This window comes from Ctenopharyngodon idella, chromosome 7 (assembly GCF_019924925.1).
Source record: "Ctenopharyngodon idella isolate HZGC_01 chromosome 7, HZGC01, whole genome shotgun sequence".
Classification (NCBI taxonomy): Eukaryota; Metazoa; Chordata; class Actinopteri; order Cypriniformes; family Xenocyprididae; genus Ctenopharyngodon; species Ctenopharyngodon idella.
Window position 1 is genome coordinate 32388705 of NC_067226.1, and position 16539 is coordinate 32405243.

At 35.3% G+C, this 16539-nt stretch overlaps 2 protein-coding genes across 2 annotated transcripts in view; one reads left to right on the top strand and one right to left on the bottom strand.

Moving 5' to 3' along the window:
* Positions 1–9512, top strand: rlbp1a (retinaldehyde binding protein 1a). Its single transcript, XM_051899490.1, has 8 exons — positions 1–93; positions 1318–1347; positions 1635–1763; positions 1853–2057; positions 3925–4103; positions 5014–5172; positions 5276–5386; positions 6776–9512. Exons 2-8 carry the CDS (start codon positions 1339–1341, stop codon positions 6920–6922), a joined length of 939 nt encoding a protein of 312 aa, XP_051755450.1. The 5' UTR covers positions 1–93; positions 1318–1338; the 3' UTR covers positions 6923–9512.
* Positions 8832–16539, bottom strand: part of abhd2a (abhydrolase domain containing 2, acylglycerol lipase a) — a 23538-nt gene continuing 15830 nt past the window's right edge. Inside the window, exons 9-11 of the mRNA XM_051899487.1 lie at positions 15290–15359; positions 15112–15196; positions 8832–12825 (exon numbers count right to left, since the gene is read on the bottom strand). Coding sequence (XP_051755447.1) covers positions 12611–12825; positions 15112–15196; positions 15290–15359 — 370 coding nt within the window. The 3' untranslated portion in view covers positions 8832–12610. The remainder of the gene's footprint in view (positions 12826–15111; positions 15197–15289; positions 15360–16539) is intronic.

The following is a 16539-nucleotide window of genomic DNA, read 5'->3' on the forward strand; positions in this document are numbered from 1 at the left end:
TGTTAATCTCACAGTAAGCAACGCCTCAGCCTTTTGTGTCGCCTGCAGCCCTCATCGCCTCTCTGAATCACTTCTGAATCGCCCTCGGCTGAGGTAAGTCACAGTCTTTGAGTGTTATTAAAGTTGCAGGCTTGCTTTGTGCCTAAGCTGACAGGCTAAGAGGATGCTGGGACTGGATTCACTGACTGATACTTCAAACATGCTTTTATTGCATTATTGATTTATTAAATCACCAAATCCATTAGTAGCCATTTCAAGTGTTTATTGTAAGGAAAATCACAGGTGTTTATACTGTTCTCTGATCAGGAAAACTGCTTGATGATGTTAGAACTTTCAGAACTTTCAAACAAGGTTTTGTCAAGCCAACATTCTGTTTTAAAAATGTTAAAATTGAGTTTGAATATTTAATTTGCGGGTCAAAGTATTTTTGGTAACACTTTGGTATGGGGAACACATATTCACTATTAACTACAACTTTTGCCTCAATAAACTCCTAATTTACTGCTTTTTAATAGTTAGTAAGGTAGTTGTTAAGTTTAGGTGTTGAGTAGGATTATGGGATATGGTCATGCAGAATAAGGCATTAATATGTGCTTTATAAGTACTAATAAACAACCAATATGCAAGCTAATAGAATTGTTCCCCATACTAAAGTGTTACCTTGTTTGTTTTTTCCATCAGTTACTTATTTAAATAATTACTTCAGATGTAATTGCATTAGTAAATCCTGGAATGTGCTATTTTTATGTTTTCATCAATCTTAGCATAGACCAAAACTATGCTAACTACTATTAAATAATATTAAAAAAAAAAAAAAAAAAAAAAAAAAAGTAACTAAATGATGCCCACATTAAAAATGAGTCTATAAAAAATAATCTTAACAAATAAACTGAAAAATTTTGCAGCAAATATTCGAACAGGATTGATTATAGAGAATTAATCAGAAGAATTATCTTTCCCATGACCTTTTTTCACATTAATATTTTGCTTTATTTATAAGTTAAAGAATCTACACGCAAAAGTTGTAGGTTTATTGTCTTTATTTAATTCTCAAATATTACATTTAAAGCAGTATTATGATTAAATCTAAAGATGTACAGTGAAATATGGGTAGCACTTTATTTTACAGTCCTGTTTTGCATGTATATACTACATACTTACTGTAGTAATTACAATAACTGGGTAATAACTAGGTACTAGTCCTGAACCTACACCTAAACCTGATCTTAACCCATGTACTTACAGTACTTTCTTGGTAAGTACACTGTAAGTACACTGAAATTGCAACTAAAATATGAAATGAATTTATTTTTACAGCCACTGGAGGATCTCAGCATCATGGCTGCTGTAAGTACATTATTCTTTCTACTTCTATAATCAGCACTTAAAAGACTGCATTGACCTCCACTGTTAAATGCACTGGGTGGGATGAACTAATCTCTTGTTTCTCAAGGTGTTTCAGCAGGTCATGTGATGAGGATTATTAAATAGTCACTAATTTACTGAGAGTTGTGGGTTTCCACAGCAGGATCATGTAGACACAGGATTAGTTTTCTCTAAACCTCTTGTCTGTGACTCTTTCAAGCCCATGCAGCACATAATATACTGCTTTCTTTTCATTTTCATCCCATTAGACCGGAACATTTCGTATGGTGTCTGAGGAGGAGCAAGCATTACGTGCTAAGCTCGAGCATCTGACTGTTAAGGACCACGGCCCGGTGTACGGACCCTGTAAGAAAGTGCCAGATCACACAAAACAGAAGGTATCACTATACTACATACATGCCGCTATAATGAAACATATTTATCATTTAGTTGCACGTAAATGTAAATTCACCTTCCTATCTCAAAGGCTAAAGATGAACTGAATGAAACAGAGGAGAGGAAAGTGTCTTCTATAAAGGAATTGAGGGCCATGATGAAAGAAAAGGCAAGCGAAGGGGACGATCTTGCCAAAGCTGTGCAAGAAAAATTTGGGGACAGACCGGATTCCCTTCTGCTGAGATTCATACGCGCTCGCAAGTTTGACGTGACAAGAGCACATGAGCTTATGAAAGGTAAAGTGCTTTATTTTATCATTACACGTCGGCTCCATTGTTTCCCTGCTAAACCGTGTAATTGTGGCCATCCAAACATGCTTTTGTCTCTGCATCCTCAGACCTGCTCGTCTCTGGGGCAGGGACAAAATCTCTGCTTTAATTGGGGCTTTACCGAAACTTTCAAAGAGACCCTTTGTGCACAAATAGGGCAGGTTCTCTTTCTCAAAGGGGCTGAGAACAGGCAGACAGGCTGGGCTTTGATGTTCTGCGTATTTCACACAATCTAGCATTTCTAATACACATGCACAGCCCACAGAAACACTCGCACACATGACTGAACCTTTCAGTGCATGAGAAACAGGATGAAATACTGCAAAAGAGCAGTGCTGCATTAATGGGGCAAAACAGTATTGCTGTTATTCCCATTAAAATGCCCATGTTCATAAACAGTGAGGGGGTTATGCATTAAAAATAACTAGTAATTATTACTTTTTACAAGTAACTAGTAAAGTAACACATTACTTTTAAATTTACAGACTTACATTTTCAAATAAGTAATGCAAGTTACTTAAATTTTGTTAGTGGAGATATTTCCTTTTACAGAAATCGCTTTTTAAGGACTACAACAAACGGCTGGTAGGGACTACAATGAGCTTCTTCCTGGGTTGGTGACATCACTAACCCTAAAATTTACATAAACCCCGCCCCCGAGAACACACAACAAAGGGGGTGGGGCCATGTTGGGCTGCTTTAGAGAAGAAGAAGAGTTGTTGTAGTAGAGTGTTGTTACCATGCCGTCATTTTACGCCGAACTGCTTCACAAACGAGGGTCAATTCAACACTGGATTTGCACAAAAGATTAACATGATGGCACATGCTAGTCGATGAGTTGAATCAACTCCACAGCAACTACATAAATTTATCCACTAACCATTCAGAAACGTCCAGTTTCATTCTTAAAGTTGTAACTTCTTCCTGAGTCTCTCCATCAGTGTCGACTCCGGTTTGAACAATGTAAGGCTGAACACCGTTACTGACAATCCTCATTTTGGCTGCGTGAGATTCTCCAGTTTTGTTGTTGTTGATCAACCGAAGCGCGAGCTGTTAAAGCTCCACCCTCTTCTGGAAAGGGGGCTGGGAGCAGCAGCTTATTTGCATTTAAAGGGACACACAAACAAAAACAGCGTGTTTTTGCTCACACCCAAATAGGGGCAAATTTGACAAGCTATAATAAATGATCTGTGGGGTATTTTGAGCTGAAACTTCACAGACACATTCTAGAGACACCAGAGACATATTACATCTTGTGAAAGGGGGCATTATAGTTCCCCATTAAGGTATTTATCTGACAAAATTATTTGGCAAAAAAAGGCAAACTACAGCTACAGGTTTTATTTTACTATGCCAAAAATGCATTAAAAAGCTCACAGGACAAATCATACATTGACTACAGCATAATCAGATTCAGTTATTAATATTTTGTTTGTTCTCTCATTTTTCCATGCGTTCATAATTTCTTTGCATGACAGCCTGGCCAAAAATTATGTCTGCACAATTTAGCATGTTTCATTGCGTTATCGCCACAAATAAAAAAAGTGACTCCGAGCACAACGACACAATGCTTAATAATATTTAAATGAAGGGTGAAGATGTCAGTTTTCCTAGGCTGCACATCACTTTTGGTCACTACAGTAAATTATTGTATGTAAAATTAATTTGGATAACAGCTCAGGTTATCTGGTCTTTCAATTCAATGACTGTAGACTACAGAATTTTTTAGTATGTTGGCAAATGTGAGAAAGGATTGAGACATTGTTAAGATCAAATTTTCCTTTACATTCTACAAATGGTGATTAGTCTTTTTGTTTTTCTCTCTCTTCAACAGGTTATGTACGTTTTAGACGAGACTATCCGGAGTTGTTTGAGAATTTAACCCCGGAGGCCGTGCGTAGTACCATTGAAGCCGGTTACCCACGAATCCTCTCCACCAGGGACAAGTACGGCCGAGTGGTGCTGCTCTTCAACATTGAGAACTGGGATCTAGAGGAGATCACTTTTGATGAAGTATGTGTGCTATTTGTAAAGCCTTATCCTGGGTCGACATTTCATTCGGTAACAGGTGGTTTTGATTTATATGCTGTTTAATGTTGATGAGCGCGTTATTTCACATATGCATCTGCTTACATATGCTATCGCTTGTTTCTGTTTCTTCTTCGCCTGCGTTTTGATCAGGAGATTCAGTAATCTTTCAGACGTTGTGTAATAGCGCCCTCTACCGCATAACAGTGAAAACACGGAAAGCCGGTGTCATGACAAATCGGGTCCTCCCTTGAAATTGGGTCCCCCCAAACTGTTAGTTAATGATTATCCTAAGTATATACGAATGATATTAATATAAAACATGCATATCTTACTATATAATGCATACAAAAACACATTAGTGCATAATAAAACCAATTCTTACACTTGATTAACTGTTAATTAATAAATAATAATAGTAGTCTATTAAGTGAATTATTGAACATCATTAATTTGTTTTATTTATAACTGAAATATTTGGACATTAAACACTTAATTTAACACATAATTACACTAAAGATGATTGAGAATATATGTAGGGTAAGTGCAAATGTGTGTATAAACTAAGCTATCAAACTAATCGCTTATCTGTATGCTATGCTAGTACAGAAGCTAACTAATACAGACTAACTATTTTGTAGGAATTTTAATCAGGCGCTAAAGAGAGTACCTATTAAAAGCAATTTGAACCAATGGGATCGCTTGGGCTCGTAAAGGAGACCCAATTTGTCATTACACTGGAAAATTTTGTCAATGGCAGGTAAAGAGTTAAATTAGTTTTTATTTTAATTTTAGCTATGGTTTTAGTCATTTTGTTGTGTTTTTCTCATTATTATTGTAATTACTATTATATAGATAGCAACGCTGTCTCAAACACGACTGCGTCTCTTCACAGACTCTGCGTGCCTACTGCATAATCCTCGAGAAACTTTTAGAAAACGAAGAGACCCAAATCAACGGCTTTGTCCTCATCGAGAACTTCAAGGGCTTCACGATGCAGCATGCGTCTGGCATCAAACACACCGAGCTGAAGAAGATGGTGGACATGTTACAGGTAAGTGCTTACACTGCCTTTCAGCCAAAACAATTCCATTTAACTCCATATCATTATGATAATGGTAAGATCTTGAGGTGCTGGTGCTGTCTGTACGATACAGGACTCTTTCCCGGCCCGATTCAAGGCGGTGCACGTGATCCACCAGCCCTGGTACTTCACAACCACCTATAACGTGGTGAAGCCCTTCATGAAGAGCAAACTGCTGGAGAGGGTGAGTGGAGCGAAGGGTGAAGAGAGGATTTCAAGTGGATGTGGAAAAAACTCTGAACAGGGCACACAAAAGAGCTTTACGATGTGCTAAGATGTCTGACAAATGAATTCAAAAAGAGATTTAAAGAGGCATGAAGTAATTATGTCCACTTAGAACCTTGTACACCCAGTGGCATCAATTCACCAAAAGCTAAAAAAGTATGGCGAACTCTGATGACGTCATCAAATCTGTGTGGTGCTTCCAAAGATGAATCATATATAGCTTTGATCATAACCCAGCAAATTAGACGGTTACAGACCTCTGTTATACGAATGAAGGACTTTCAGGTACTTCACACAACCTTTTACAGCACTTCAAAGCTTAAAAGTCTACATATTATCTAACCTAAATGTTATTTTTTTTTTGTTCATCAATCAAAGATTGTCCCCATTTGTAAAACTAAAAGTTTAACGATGTAGGAAAAATAACATTTGGTGAAAAACAAACACTTTTAAAACTTAAAAAAGACATTAAATTACCATTATAACCAGTAGATGGCGGCAGAGGAGCACTTATTGGCTTATTAGCCATTTCCACTCCCTAATGTAGGTTTCTTTACACTGTTTGCTTTTTAATTTATTTTTAGAAATTATCAAATCACTATGATAACAATTTTTTTTTAAAAATGTCATTTTTGTCACTTTTTTGTACTGCAGTGTGATGTATTTAATTGTAGGAAAATGAAATGAAAGTCTCATGAAAAACCAAACTTTTCTTCAAATTGCGAATGAAATTACACAGACAGTGAGTAAAGAGCACTTCCTTTATAATCACTGAAGCTGATCTCACTGAGCGCAAAAACTCGTTTAAATCAATGAATCTAACTAAACTTCACAATGAACCTTTTATTTACATTGTGTCTCCGCTTTGTTATAATTGGAGGATTTGTGCACGTATAAAACTTAGTAAACTTGTGCTAAACAAACTCGTACAGTGTTTTGAGAGATACTGGTCATTGGTCATTATTTTCAACAGAAATGGCTCTGATTGGCTACAATTCTTAACACTGCAAAAGCACGTTGTAAATAGACACATTTGCCATTAAACTTACATGACACGATTATAACAACCAGATTGCTTTAATTTACTTGCTTTTCTCTCTTATTAAACAATTATAAATTATGTTACATGTAGTAATATAACTCCGTTAATCCTGCAATACATATATTACTTTGCATTGACCTGACCAGGCAGCCGCTATACCCTTTCATACCCAATTGTGTACACCTAAAAAATACACTCACAAAACCGACTTATTCAACATAAGGATCATGCCATATTGAGATCACATGACTAATCACATGTGCACTTTCATTGAGCGTATGAAAATATTTGAACCTGTTTATCTAGGTTTTTGTTCACGGTGACGAGCTGGGTGGCTACTTCAGGGACTTTGGTGCTGAAATCCTTCCCCCGGATTTTGACGGGACGGGTCCCAGCTGTGACGGCAAGGAGACTGCGATCAAGCTGTTTGGCTCTGAAGATACAGCCCTTTAAATGACCCAAGCCAATACTACAACACTGGGACAGACACCATTTTTTTTTTAAATATATAATTAAAATGTTTTATAGACACCACACTCTAAGAAGAAAAGGTTCTATATAGGATTCTGTCAGGCACTTCATCTATAGAAACTTTTTATGGAATTAATTTTGTTTTAATTCATTTTTTATTTTAATTACATTTTATGAATTAAGCAGCTCGTGAAACATACTTTATCACTAGAAACATTAGAAATAACCTGAAAGTAATATGTAATAATTTAAGACATTTCTCCTTGTTTAGAACCTTTTTGCCATGAAAGGTTCATTAAAATTGAGTCAAGAACTCTAGGGTTCTATATAGAACCCTTAATGAACCGTTTTTTCTAAGAGTGTATGTAGGAAATTATTACAATTGTATAGTTTAACACTTTTAACCACTGTATTACAAAAAACGTATAAGAAGCTGCTCCTGTTAAAGGGATAGTTCCCCCAAAAATGAATCATCATTTATTCACCCTCAAGTTAATCCAAACCTGTATGAATTTCTTTCTTCTGCTGAACAAAAAAGAAGATATTTTGAAGAATGCTTGTAACCAAACAGTTGTAGGCCACCATTGACTTCCATGGTATTTTATTTTTTTTTTCAATACTATTTAAGTCTATGGGGTCCATCAACTGTTTGGTTATCAATATTCTTCAAAATATCTTCTGTGATCAGCAGAAGAAAGAAATTCATACAGGTTTGGAACAACTTGAGGGTGTGTAAATGATGACAGAATTTTCATTTTTTGGGTGAACTATCCCTTTAACAGATGTACAGTACTGTAGGGATGAAATATTATACATCTCACTGGCCAATACCTGAAATGTTCGACTTATTTGACATTTGTTTTAAACATAAAGAAACTTCGCTGAAGTGTCTTTTATTCTTTGACTTGAAAACGGTGGCCTGAAGTTAATCAAAAGAAAGTTTTGTACTGGTTGTGTGTTAAAAATAAGTGTTACAATTAGAGAATCAAATACATGATTACAAGCCTTGACCTTACGGTTGTTACTTTGTTGTTTTAGAATGAATGGCTTGTATCAAGTAGATGTAATGTTGTGGCTGTCGTTTTTAAATCATGTTGGTTCTTTTAGATCCAGATCTTTAGCTTGTGTCAAGTGTAATTGACATTTTCAAAAATAAATAAATAAAAATTTTCAATAAAATGGGCAAAAATATTAATTTTTTACATTTGGTGTCCGAATAAAGGGCCCTTACAAAACAAATACACATCTGTAAACTACTAGTGTAATGCTAATAATAAAAATAATATTATTTTTGGAAATAAATTAACACTTTTATTCAGCAAGGATGCATTAAATTGATGTCACAAAAGTGTCACATTTATAATGTTATAAAATCCTGAACTGTATTATGGTTTAAATATTAAGCAGCCCAACTGTTTTCAACAATGATAATAATCAGAAATGTTTTTTGAGAAGCAAATCATCATATTAGAATGATTTCTGAAGGATCATGTGACACTGAAGACTGGAGTAATGACGCTGAAAATTCAGATATATATTCAAACAGAAAACAGTAATTTAAAATTGAAATAATAAATTAAAATATAGCTGCAAGCAGCGATGACGGGGCCAAGCCCCGGTGCCACCAATACCCCAGTGGCTTAAGGAAACCTGTGCATGGAGGGCAACATACAAACTTAATTTGAATCAAACAATGATTTTACACAATATAAGACACTTCCTGTTTCCCTTTTTTGTCATTACTTTAATCCCTTGCCATGGAAACACTGTTCGAGACATCCTATAATCTTTCGCAATTTAGCATTTTCAGTGTCTTTGTTTCATGTTGACCGAGTTTGGTGGCGATTGCATAAAGCCCCTACGATGAGTACTTAAAAACACAGAAACTCTGTTTTTTAAACAAGAAAATAATTTATTTCTGGAACACAATAACCATTCTTGTAATAATAAATTATTCAATCACACACCATTGTTTTTTCAAATCAAAACCACACCAGTGATTGAGATATTATGCTGCATGGGGTTTTGAAGTCGTGAAAAATGACACGTTCAAAAATCAGCCATCAAACACAAACTGTAATGAGAATGTGGGTCAAAATAGTAGGAAAATTTAGTGATCTTCAGTGAAATAATCCCTTACAAGTGAGATTACAGTGGGCAGTGTCAATCTGAAAGCTTTAATACTCTACTCTATATTCTGCAAATAGCAAATAGTTTTTTTTTTATTATATATATATGGCCTTTCACTTTCCTTTTATAATTCCCATTTGTGACTGCAGCATGAATACATTTTCTCTAAACTCCATTTGACACAATAAGCTAATTATCTCGGTTTGGCGTGGAGAAAAAGAGAAAATAATTCAGAGCGTTATTGCTGATCGTCAAACAAATTAATGTTTCCTGGTTTCCATAAACAAATCACTATATTTCAACTAAAAACATTTATATTTTTACCTGCCAATGCAAGTTTGTTGGTAGTTTTCATAAGCAGACGTGGTGATATGACACAAACATTAACATTAACAATCATACTTTTGTACATAAAAATAACAATATTGAAATTAATGTAAAATACAAATCAAACAAATTTGGGTAACATTTGCTCAGGATGTACAACATAAGCACATGTTTTCTGTGCAAAAAGTAAGTGGGAGACATTCTGAAAGGCAAACTGGATCGAGTTACAGCAGAGATTGAATTTGTGCTGGTGTAAAAGGCCAAACAGATCCGATCACCGGAAACAGCCGAACACTGACACCCAGTCGGGAGCTTTTCAGTCTTACAACACGATTTTGCTGTTTTCCACAAGTTTAAGAAATAAGACAACTTCACACAACAAGACCTAACAGAGGGGAGGTAAACGCTCTCTCTAAACCAATTAATACTAAATATCTGGATGGGTTTTTATAAACTGGATCAGTTGAGAGCTGTAGAGTGTGAATCAGTGCTTCTACACCTGATAACCCACAGGGGGCGTCTTTCAACTGCTAACTGGTAAAAACAGTCCTGTCTTTTGACACAACACAAAGTGCTGTTAACACTTTCTCCTTTACGAAGATGCATCACTATCAACAACTAAACACTAATAATAATGAAGGCAATTACGTTTGTTAAGAAAAGCACATTTTTCACAATATATGACTGATTGTTTCCGGCAATCAGTGACAAATCTTTACTCAACTGTCAATTAAGCAATATACTAAACACTACACATGTTATTTGATTGTTTTTTGTTTTGTTGTTTTTTTGGTCATCGAATGGCTTTTCCATTTTCTCCCTTGGAAACGTAAATAGTTTTGTGTACAAGATTCCTCATTTTCTTTCACAGCTGCAGCATGATGATAATCAATAAAGATTATGTCATCTCACAAAATCTGTCAAGAAATGGCCAAGTAATATTTCAACCCAAGAAAAAAAAAAAATATGAAAATTTCTCCCTGTGCAAAAGTCTTAGGCCACCATTAGATGTCGTTTTAGCAATGGTATATTGACTATATATAATTATTTCTCAGTCTCTTTATTAGAATATAATCAGAAAATACAGTGAATTTGTATGCAGTATTACAAATCTGAAAAAACAGCTTTTATAGGCTAAAGTGGCAAGTATTTAGTGACATCCCCTTACACTTGAGCAATAGCAGGAACCGGCTCTCTCAAACCTAAATGGGATGGACAAGGACTGGAAGGCCAAAACTTTCAAAATTTGATGAGAAATTTCTCAGTTTCTTCTTTGAGAAAATAGAAGTCCAGGAGACATGTGACAGGAGTTCACATTAAATTCTGATTTTTGCTTAAAGAAACAATTTTCTTCAGATTTTTTGTCATTAAAACATTGCTAAAATAACAAAGCTGGTGGTTGCCTGAGACATTTGCTTGAATTGGCATGAAAATAATGTCGAAATAAATTTTACACACACACACATATATATATATATATATATATATATATATATATATATATATATATATATATATATATATATATATATATATATATATATGTGTGTGTGTGTGTGTGTGTGTGTGTGTGTGTAGTCCTACAAATATGTATAATAAAGCAAAATGCAATTTTTTGTTGGGGTGAAATATGACCTGGACATTTTGTGAAATTCACCTGTACATGATGGCTTCGCTGAAAATCACTAAAGCACTGTGTTCATGTCTGGAGAATCTGCACAGGCCTTTGGAAATGACACTTTGAATGTTCCCTTCAAATTTAAACATATATTTTCCCCTCTGCATTTGATTATTCAAATGGTTAACATATAAAAAAAGTTCAGCTCCATTTGAGACAGTCTTGATTCCAAGAGTAAAGAAACATAAATGTATCAAGTAATTGCACAAAACAGTGAAATGATAAAGAAAGAAAAAATAAACTGAAACAATACAATAGCACAAATCCCTTTAAGTAACCAGTTTTCACAGACTTGCAGCGAGAAATGCACTGTTGTCTCCCACTGGGTCCCAAATCAACACGATACACAATCTATTTCTACCAACTTCAATGGATCTCCACAAACACGAGTCAATACTGCAGCAACAGTGTCTGCTGATCTCCAGCAGGGCTTGAACGCAACGGGATTCGACATCTAAACCGGCTCATAGTGCTTGTGGGATCGTAGTGGGCTTGTGATCAGGAGGAATCATCGAGTCAATTATTCAAGGTCTTCTCTCTCCCTCTTGTTTTCATTGTTAATTTCTAGTTTTAATATGGTCGCCTAGTCTTTATTAGACTCTTAGTGACAACAAAACGGATCCTATGGCAAACATTATATATAAAAGTGCAAAACAAAAACTAGGAATGTGACTTGGATTCAACCGACAAGGCCTGGTACATAGATTCACGCTTAATGACGTTTCTCATCATACTCTGGTATATTTAAGAAGGTCTAGTTAGCTTTAAAATATGAGCGATGTGAATGCTAGCCTGTGCTAAAACAGTTACCAGGCCAAAAACCGAAGATAGCCGCTTATTATCAAATGCTAATATGCAGTCAAATGGCGTGCCGGTCGTATCCGTAAGCACACAGTGCCTGCATAACACTCACTTCCCATAAACTCACGTGTGACGAAGTTCGCCGGGTCTGTTTAATAAGATGACTGGCTGAGTGAATCTCACAAAAGAGGTCGAGAACATGTGAAGGTTGTATTTCTATCCAAAATCAAAAGAATGGAAGAAATATTTTAGCTCATTTAGCCCCCCAAAAAAATGTGCTAAACTTTTTAATTGTCAAAAAACAGGCTTCATTTTATTTATGCAAAATAAAGACTATTAATATTATCCAAAAATATTACACTTCCCCCCCTTTTTGACGTTGATTTCGGATGTTTTTGTGAGATTCACTCGGCTCTGTTAGATCCTATTTAGCAGTGATAAACTAATCAGTTTTCAGTGTCCTAATTAGAGGGCAAGAGATACTGCTTGCATGTAAATAACTACAAACTACAGTAAATATAAAAGGGTGCCCTCGCTACACAGGTTATTTGATTGTTTTTGGTAATCGAGTGGCTTTTCCGTTTTCTCCGTTGAAAAGTCGTTACGATTCATGTCGTGATATAAAAAGAGAAACACATATTCCCCACTGACAGTGAACGCTTGAAAATGGTGGTCCGATCCCTCATGTGCGTGGTGAAAATGTCTCAGTGGAGGTGAAACGGAGACGGGGTCGGTTAGGATTTACTGTCTTGGCATTTGGTTTCGGTGGAATGGGCGCCTTGACTTTGGCATGGTGGTTTCTGTTTCTCCCACTGGCACATGGCATTGGCGTAGCCGACAATGACCTTGTCCATCCAGGTGAGGGGCTGAGGGAACAGCACGGCACCCTCGAAGAAACCCAGGTGTCCCCCGTGCAGCGTCAGTGCGAAGATCACGTTTTCTTTCTTTTCTAGAGGGTGAAAATGAACCAGCGAATCTCAGAATTGCAACACAACTCAAACACAGAGAATAGCATCTGTCGTAGGCGGTGTGATGAAAATCTTATGATGACATGAGTCATTTTATATCACCAACAATACTAAGCTCTGTCACATATAATAAAACATTCCTCTGACTTCCTGACACACTGCCACTGAGCAACAAAAAAAGGTTTCAATACACCACCAATGTCGACCATAAGAGTTTGTCATCGTTTGCCTTGTGACACATGATATTTATTATATATGAGTATGTTTAAACAAGTAGAGATCTCATGAATGTCACATGCATTTATGTGGGGCTCTGTAGTAATTATGGGTGTTTTTGGCATATGAGGTCATAATCTAATAAAAGATCACTATGGAAATATGCTGTGGGCATGTTGAAGTAGTAGGAGAAGCAATGTGAAGTGGAAAGAAATATAGCACTACACTACTTTAATAAAAAAGAAGAAAAAAAAAAAAAGAGTTCAAAAGGGAATTAGATGGTGTGTTTAAGGCAAGCATCACTTTTACTATTTCTCATATTTAAGGTTAGAAATTTGTACAAACTAAATATTAAACCTCAGACATGAATGATGCCTCAAATTATGCAGCTTTTTGGGGAGAGATGTGCTGTGACTAAGAGACAAAAATGCAATCATGTGCTGTATATATAAAATGAAGGAATAAACGGAATCTGCCAAAAATACGATACGAGTTTAAACTGAAAATATCAAATATTCGCAGACTAACTCGTCAGTGGTTCCTTTGAGATTTTCCTATGGGTTTTTTATAATGGGGTTTTCCAATTTATGAGTTAAATAAGGTCCACGGTAAACATAAGCTGACGATACTTGTACTTTTTATTCTACAACATAAAAAAAATAACATTACAATGTCCAGAAATCAATTTCAATAGTACGTTGAGTTTAATTTATCAACATAGAACTCATGTTTAATGTGATCATTTCATCTATACATCTACTATAATATAATATAATATAATATAATATACTGTTAGTCCCGAGATTCATGTTAGTGAATAAGTGCATAGATCCAATATTAATGGTCTGGTGGTAGAACTTTTGTTAAGCGTGTCAGAGGTTCTGGGTTCTAAGCCACCCTCCTATAGCTTTGTATATTTTTTTTCTTATCAAAACCAAAGACGTTCATCAATGATTGTATATCAAGAGCAGGGACACATTTGTGTGCATTTTGTTTTGTGATTTCAACAGAACGAATAAAGTCTCTGCAACGGATAGTGATAGACTGAAGCGCCAGTTCGCCTCTTATTTAACAAAAAACGAACTAAATGAATACTCTGCTATCCAACCAAAGATGTTTAATTTGTATTAGCAACATCTGTACCGCGAGATGTTTCAAAAAGTGGTAGGGACAATATTGACCCTGGCAAAAAGTGGTGTCCCACCCATCCTACACGCAAATTACGCCTATGGCTGAGACAATATCAACATGCAATATCGTTGACGTTGATGACTAAAATGTAGTTGAAAAACAAAAATGTTACCAAAATCTTTTTTTTTTTGTCAAAAAAAGACGACAAAATATTAGACAGTAATGTTTGCGGTTGCCAGATTTCAAAGGTTTAAACTCCCCAATCAGAGCTTTTCTCTTAAAAAGATACATTTCCTGCGTGGTGTTTTACTTAATCTTTTCAATCTGGCAACAATGCACACACTCTCTGTCTACACTCCAATGATGATCTAAAAACAGACAAGTAAGCTGGAGTTTAACGATCTCCATTTGAGATATTCTGCTTAAATGAAAGTGTCATTCAGTCAGTCTGTGTTCTGTCACGAGTTGTTTGAGCTGTTTATTGCGACTAAATCTGCGATCAAACATTCTGTGAAGAATTGTAATAAATCTAAACATGAATGTGTGTACATTTCTGATGAAATAAAAAAATAAATTTCTCAAATAACAATCATTGTGATTATAATTTTGAGCAAAATAATTGTGATTATCAATATAACTATTAGCAGCATGACGAAATTGTGACTAAGTTTTCACTGACTAAGTCAAAACGATGATCGTGAACTGATCATCTCTTCCGCTTTACTCTTAGTTATAGCAATCTGGTGGCACATTTCTCATGGTCAAGCACATTTTCTTTGGAAAATGTGAACATTTAGTTTAAGATCAAATGAATAATTATTCTTTTGTATAATACAAACTGCACTCTTTGGTTTTACCCAAGTCTTTTAAATTTCTTTTTAAAACGCATGACACTTGTAGTTTGGTGAGCAGTGTTGTACCTGCGAGTGTGCGAGGAATGGTGAGCAGCGTGTTGTGCACCAGCGGATCATCAGCAGAGTTCACCAGCAGCAGAGGCACATTTATCTGCAACACAACAAGATAAACTAGTCATAAACAGGAAGCCAACACACAGGAATTTCCTTAGACTCTCTTCAACTCCATAGGTGTTTTACTCACATTATGAATGTAATGAACACAGCTCTCCTTCTCGTAGTACTCCTTTAGAGAGTTGTGTCCATGGAATTTTCTATAAAACAAATTGACATCTTTCTATACGAGGAATATGGATACAGCATGTGGAAACGTTTTTACTGAAACTATATTTGAATATTTATTCCCTAATTTACCAATCAAAACCATTAGCTACTGCATTAGATATCAAGAACTAATAATATACATTTTTTAATATAATTTATGATTCTAAGGTTCATTTATAAATATACTACTGTTCATTTTTAATTTATGTTCAGAGTACATTAATGTTTACAAATGTTAAAAACATATTTGTATATATGTAACATTTAATATTAACTCTTTCCCTGCCAGCATTATTTTTTAAAAACACTGCCAGCCACCAATTTCTCAAAAATTTCATGGCCCCCAGAATATTTGTTGTATGAATATCTGAACATGCAATATATCAAAAGAACAAAGCCTCTGCTTTAATACAAACAAACAAACAAACAAAAAACAGTTTATTCTATCTTCATGCAATCTTTTTTTTTTTTTGAATGTGGGCAAGTTTCAATTTTTTTTTAAAAAAGCAAGCTGACAAAATCACTTTTTACAACATGCATAAGCAATGCTTTTATTTCTAGTTTCTGTTTCTTCTTCACCTGTGTTTTGATCTGGAGATTCTCTACTCTTTCAGATAGCGCCCCCTACCACATAAAGTATAATTATCATAATGTGAATATTTATAATATTTATAATATTTATAACATGCAAATATATGTGCGGTGTCTACTAAATATTTGCAGAGTCATGTGGATGAAACGTAACTTTCGGTTTGTGTTGGTACTCATCAATAATCAAAACGTTCTTATGCGTGGTTTAATGTATATAAGAAATAACGTTCCTGTTCAGTATTACAAGCTGTCATGTGACTCAGGTACTTTAAAAACAATGCCCATTAGTCTAAAAAGTTTACTTAAGCCTTCTTCACTCTAAAAAATGCTGGGCTGTTTCAACCCAGATTTGGGTCAAAATGTACGAACCCAACTGTTGGGTTAAAAATTTAATAAAAAAAAAAAAAAAAAGTAACCCAACAGTTGCGTTTGTCCATATTTGACCCAAATTTGGGTTGAAACAACTATGGCTTTTTATTTATCATGCTGTCGCACATTTAGAAAGCCAATTCGGCTGTGTGTTATAGTTTTTCTGACAGATAGATGGTGCCAGAGCACTACTATTAAACAAGCATTTAT